Consider the following 6,722-nt stretch of genomic DNA (forward strand, 5'->3'; position numbering starts at 1 on the left):
GTAGTTGATAACAATATTATTAAACTATTTTAGATTTCTTTTCCCACATATATTATACTGTACTGTATCTGGAAACAACAGAAGTGTAAACTCCAGAGTTGATATATTTGTAAACTCAGCACTGTAACATATTGATTTGAATGCTGAGCCTGTGCTGCTCACATCACTGCGCACTATGGATTTTTATTTAAAACTAATACATTCAGTGTGAACATCAGCTCAAACAGAATGAATGAACTTTTAAAACTGCATTGTTTACACCCGTGTATACCAGCTAGCTCTTCTCCTTTACTACTTTTCTATGCGTCTTGGCACATCTGTCGATCAGTGGAAAAGTGCCTCTTTTTATGTGTGTGTGTGTGTGTGTGTGTGTTGCACAAGAACAACCAAACAGATCCACCTGTAAAAACATTATGCCTTACTTGCATTCATAAACCCCACTGGGCACAGTTAACGCATATTAAAACTTCCCTTTTTGGGCAGTACACAGCAGGATTACTGCAATTATTTTACATGACTTATACGAGCAGAAACCTCCAAGACCTGTTTCATAATGAATACTTTCATATTCTTCTGTAAAATGGTTCTTGTGGGAGACATTATATACTCCGGTATATATGCCTCACACACACCCAATCAACACTACAACTTGCTGTGAGGTGTAGAATATTTTTCCTCCCATAATAAACTCTAGGAGTATTTCCGATTGGTCCCAAATTCACCTTACAGTGTTACACTCGGTGTCCGTAAGACCCAGGGCTGGGTATTTCTAATGATTTCCTGATATGATACACATCACGATACAGAGGCTACAATACAATACATATTGAGATACAGTTATTTTGAATAATGATCATGTCCTCCACAAAATGTCCTGCAGCTGCTTTATATACCTTTAAGGGTAATGGACATGTTTGAGCTTTGCACGGCATCATATCAATTGACCTCTACTGCCATCCACAGGTTTTAGTCCACACTGCACTTAAGGAGATGTTTACATCTCAAAACTACTATCACAGCATTTGTTGCATATCACTAGACTTTACTTTATCCATTTTTAGCACATATCTTAGATTCTGCACTGTTACCCGAGTCTGCAGTTAATGTTGTCATTATGACTTTAACTTCACTTATGGAATGCTGGGTGAATTTGTGAATCTGCAGTTTTGCAAGCTGTGGCCAACCGGTTGCACGCACACAATACTCAAACCCTAGCTGTTGAGAATAGAATAGTCAGAATTATAATCCAGGGATTTGTCAATATTTGTTCAGCAGGACAAATTACCCTCAGTGCACTGCTTCACAACATTACAGACGCCTTTATGGACACAACTGCACGTGTCTGAGGTTGGTCAGGGTTGCCCTGTGTGCGTGCATGTGTGTGTGTGGCTGCCACACTACTGGTGCTGTTCGACCTCATGATGCCAGTTGCAGTTTCACTCACTCCTTCATCTGTAATTGAATAGCCCGTTAAGCCTTTTTCTTTAGAGTGGGTGGCACAGTAAATGTTTGATATGTGACTCAGGCTGATTTATCGAAGACACACACTTCACAGTACTTCACAAGCTTGTTTTTTGTGTGTTGGTATTTGTTTTCAGACTTGGAAAGAAGCCCTCGGTATTAGCATTGAAAAGCTTGTTCATGTTCTTTTGAGAACAGCTGGATAATGTTTGATCGCTCTCCGATTTAGTAGAGACATGTTCTGTAAACATTAACTTTTTTTCTCACAAGAAGACAGACGTTACACTGTCACCTATTTGTTTAACAATATTTTCTCACTGAGGCACACCGTGTTCTCTGAAATGAAGTTTGTATAAGTATCAGTTCTTATGAAATACTTTTTTTTATGACTCTTTGCTCTCCATCGAGAGATTTATCGTCACTGAAAGGGTTGTGCTCATGTCTTTCTAACCCACTCTCTCCCCCCTGTGGTCCTGCAGGTGTTCTTCACAAGGAATGGGAAGCTGATGGGTCGGAGGGCGATGGCGGTTCCTCCCGGTGGACTATACCCTACTGTCGGGATGCTGAGCAGTGGTGAGAAGGTGAAGGTGGATTTGCATCCCCTCAGTGGATGACCTCAGAGTCTAGACCGGACCTGTGATGATGACCAGCTGGCTGCGCTGTAGAGCTCACCCACGGTAGCCTAGCATGCTGCTAACACTCGCCAGAACACACTCAGTTCAGCTGCACTCACACATGCACATCGCCGCTGTCTCCTCCCCCTGACACTGCCCCAGCTTTTATTTATAAGACTTGTAAATTTCACAATCACAAACAGAAACACAACCAAATCCACCTCGTGGTTGTAAAGTAGCAGTAAGGGATCCTGCGTGGTGTGCACTGTGCAAAGTACAGGGAGTAGATGTCTCCTGGGAGATATTTAACTTAACTCTATGCAATCTGTACTGCAATCATCCTCTCATCTAACCTCTTCCTGCATTCAGTACGTCTCTGAAACACTGAGCTGTTAAATCCTCCTCATGAGGTCTGGCACACTTCTTTTATTTTGTTTGTCACGACCCCAAGCAAAGCAGAGTGAGGCCAACAGCTGTGCCGAGTCAGAGCTTGTTGGCATAAGATCCTCCCGCCCTCTCTTTCTCTCTCTTTCTCTCCCTCCGTCTCTCTCCCTGGGTGCTCTCTTGGGGTGAGGCTGCCCTCCTGTGAGTAATCAGGGACCTGCTGTTGCCCCACCTCGCTCTCTGCTCTCCTCGAGCCTGCTGGAGGTGAACAGTGAATTGTTTTTACTCGGTTCATCATGGCTCTGACTGTTGCCGAGATTTGGTGATCACAACAGACTTTAAATTCTGTTCCTGAGCAGCATCAGACCAGGCAACTCCTCAGAGTGGATAATAGTTTTGTGAGTATTTTAATAGGCTTCATTCAGATTACCAGGCTGGAGTGACTCATATCCATGATTTTTTTTTTTTTGACTCAAGATCTGAACTTTTCAGACCTGGACACTGACATTTCATTATCAGCTCTGTCACTTCAGTATGTTATCCTAGATAGATACATATCCTGATATGACATGAGTGCGAACAGTCATAACAGAATCAATGCATTTTTTTTTTTTTTTTGCCTATATGCACATACTGAGTATTGTTTTCTCTCGAGAGCTGAATCTCATCCTTAAATTTGCTGCAATAGCTTCCGTTCCTGAATTTCCCTAAGAGGATAAATACAAATATGTCTTATCATATCTCCCGCTTCAAAACTGAGTGGTCTCACAGATATTACATTTTCTGTTGCTGTTGAAGACACGTACAAAGAGGTATTTGTGCACATATGAACCACTCGAGAGGGCTGTCACGTTCAGTCCGTCAAATCTGGTCTTAAATCTATCCGATTTTACTCAGATTTGGACAGTGTGGTTAGGTAATCTGAACGAAGCCTTAGTTTTATGTTGGTTCCAGGTTAAATGAGCAGGTCAGTTTCGTTTCCTTCAAGGACTCAAAACACAAAAGCAAAATGATTCACATTTTACTTAATCCTCCACGTCAAAGTTTCAAACTAAGTGTTTAGTATTTGCACTTGGTCAACATAGAGTAGAGGCCCGGCGGCCTTGCAAAGGAAGGCTTGCACACAGTCCAGTATAATACAATCCATTGTAAAAGAACAAATTAGAGCCATAAAAATAACCATTCTGTTTAATAAACTCTGAAAGTAAAATGTACCTTTGCAAACCTCACACGCTGCTGTCAGGGCTATTTGAATTGGATTGTGTCATACTGTGATGTGCTGCGCTTTTATTTTGACATTTCCTTCTCGATCTGTGTAGGTGCATGTTTCTCCTCTACGTGGAGGATTACTTTCCATTTCAATTTTCTCTTTTTCATTAACTTAGAATCCTGTGATTTATGTTTTTGTTTTTAGAGACAGAAAGAACCTGCTCAGAATTAATTTGTTGCTCTTACATTCAGAGAGAAATCTCCTCTTTGTGCTACCAATATGTGACATAGAATTAACTGCTGGATGTTTTTGTTTTGTTTGATATAGAGACAATGGTAATTATTTGCTGAGGTTTTGCGAAAAAGAAAATGTGAATATGTTAATGTGCGTCCACCAGTGATCTGCAAAGTGTTTGTGTTTTATCCAGCACATGCAGCAGCAGCAGAGGCCTGTTTCATAAAGAGAGAACAGTGAGGTTGTCCAGATATCTGTCAGTTTTAACTCAGGTTTTATAGAATCACAAAGCTGGCTCACTTTTAATCACGGTCAATCAAATGTCTAACCGATGATAAATGGAGCAGAACCAGGTCAAAACAGTCTGATTACTGGCAAATCAAATCACTGGGAAACACTCATCACTCCTTCACACGTTTTTTGTGTTATTGTAGGAGGATTATTCATGATCTAAATTCAGTTGAATTTTCTATGTTGAAAAATAGTTGAAACAATGGACCGTTTATTAATGGTTGAGTAAGTTTCTGTCACTTCGTCAAGTCGTTCATTTCTACATGTGGTTTAACACACAGTTCTTCTAACACAGGAGAATTTGTTTGTCACCCACAGTCTGATGAGTCACGAGTACAACATTTCTGCATTACTGACGTCATCAAGAATTTATATCTGTTCATTCTACCTCAGGACGTTGTCACAAGGTCGGTGGTTCAGTCTCTGTTTTTTCTGTCAGTGTCGATGAGAAAGACACTTGACATCAGCTGTTCCCAGTGTTCAGGCCCATGCTTTATATTGTGGTTCACTCATCACACTGTGTGTGAACAGGTAAAAAAATTATTTGCAGCTCTAGAATATTCCTGTACATTATTAATAGAACGAGTCTGCTCCCCTTTTTCTAGCTTCTGATTCTGTTCTAGTTGAGTGTTTTCTCTACTAAATGAGGAAAATCACATCTCACTCTTACAGTAACCTAATCTCTTATCAAATTTAGCCATAATCTCATATCCTAATCGGTGCTCCTCTCTCTCTCTCTCTCTGACTCTCCACTTCTGCGCTCACTACGGTTTTTAAACTCATGTTTCAAGCAAATGTTTTAAAGGGCAAAAGTAAGAACAAATCATGTCTGTGGCATTCTCTAAATTTACGTGTATTTTACTTTTCAGACAACATAATGTAAAAGTGTTGAGAGTCATGAGCAGTTTGCTCCTGATGTAGAAATCATGAAAACATGTGTGCTTTTCTCCAGCATGTTCAAACATGACCCTGAAATTAAGTTTCAAAAAGTATATACTATATATATGTGTAAATATATGTATATATGTATGTATATATATATATACATATATGTTTATATACATATATACAAACATACATTTTATGTATAAATGTGTATATGTACGATTGTGTATGACTATAATCACATAAATCTACATTAATTTATTTATATAGTATATGAGGATGAATGTGAATAGCTGACTGCCTTGATTTTCTCCTGTTAACTTGTGTAAAAAAAGAGAGAGATTTAATTACGATTAAGCAAAAAATATTCTTGCAGTACGTCCGTCGCCTTTAGTTTCTTTTTGCATCATTTCTTCTTGTCAAATCCTGGTGCCTACATTACCCACAATGCAAATCAGTGGCCAGTTATTCAGGTGGAGATTTGGGTGTAGTCTTTTAACGTTGCTGGATCGGTAAAAAAACGGTTACCCAGGTTCACTGGTGTTTGGTGCGGTTAAACCGACTCTAAAGTCTACTGGATCGGTAAATAACGGTTGCCCAGGGTTACTGGTGGTGGGTGTGGTTAAACAGGTCAGACTTCACTTGATTCTCCTTCATGATGCAGGCCTCTGAGCGGAAAGCACTCTGTGTGCAGTAGGGGAATGGCAAATGATTGTCAGGTTTGTTGTGTTCGTGGGAGCTGGTTTCCACACAAATAATTCCGATAAATGATTTTCTCTTTTCTTGTGTTAAAGGGAATGATATCACCAATATTATATAGATATATGTATATATGTATCAGTTAACCAAAACTTTAACCAAATCACGTTTTTTTTCCCTGCGTCTTCACAATTCTATCTGTCTGTTACATCATCATCAGAAGCAGCAGCTGTGTAACTTGAATGCACATTCCTCTGTACCTACCAGTGAGGTGCAAACAGCAGGTTTTTGTATGGTTTCTGCACCACTTCTACACGCTAGAGACATAACACGCTGTAAAGTTACGACACAGGGTTTAACTATTAAATCACATATCTGCTGGAGGGTTGTATGTTTAGTTTGTAGCTGTTTGTTGTGCATTTGTTTCAGAGCCATCGATGGGCATGTAAAGATATATGTACATCCGTCTGGTGTTGTTCTCCTGCAGGGCTGCATAAGAGACTTGCATTAAAGGCTGTTCAAGCCTGAAACTGTAAAAAAAGAAAAGATTAAGCTAGACTGTGCAAAGATATTAATGTGACACCGATGTGGACATTGAAGCCACATCTAAGTTCAGGGTATTTAAGTCACTTATATTTAAGTTTACTATGAATCTCAGTTTACAGAGGTTTTCCACCTTTCAACCAAATTGAGCAAAATCAGTTTAAAAATCTTTGTAGCATCTCTAAACTTACTCAGTCCTGTAGTAACTAGTAATAATGATCCCTTGCCTTGTTGATGTTGCACTATGAAAGCCTCCTTTAGTATGTTTGATCACCAATAAATGTTTCAGCAATGTAATAAAGGTGTGCATTGTTTTAATTTTAAAGTGAGTTTGGTTTCAAAGTCTGATCACTTAGTTGTGAAATATGATTTTCATTTACAAATGTACAAATGTTCACACA

The 6,722-nt window shown here is 39.4% G+C and overlaps 1 protein-coding gene across 1 annotated transcript in view; it reads left to right on the forward strand.

The window, feature by feature from the left end:
• The window catches only part of spryd3 (SPRY domain containing 3), a 49,375-nt gene extending 44,142 nt beyond the window's left edge, over positions 1–5,233 (forward strand). The window contains exon 11 of the mRNA XM_044037475.1: positions 1,941–5,233. Within this exon, the coding sequence (XP_043893410.1) occupies positions 1,941–2,075 (135 nt within the window). The 3' untranslated portion in view covers positions 2,076–5,233. The remainder of the gene's footprint in view (positions 1–1,940) is intronic.
• Positions 5,234–6,722: the final 1,489 nt, after the last annotated feature.

This window comes from Solea senegalensis, linkage group LG11 (assembly GCF_019176455.1).
Source record: "Solea senegalensis isolate Sse05_10M linkage group LG11, IFAPA_SoseM_1, whole genome shotgun sequence".
In the NCBI taxonomy this organism is placed as follows: Eukaryota; Metazoa; Chordata; class Actinopteri; order Pleuronectiformes; family Soleidae; genus Solea; species Solea senegalensis.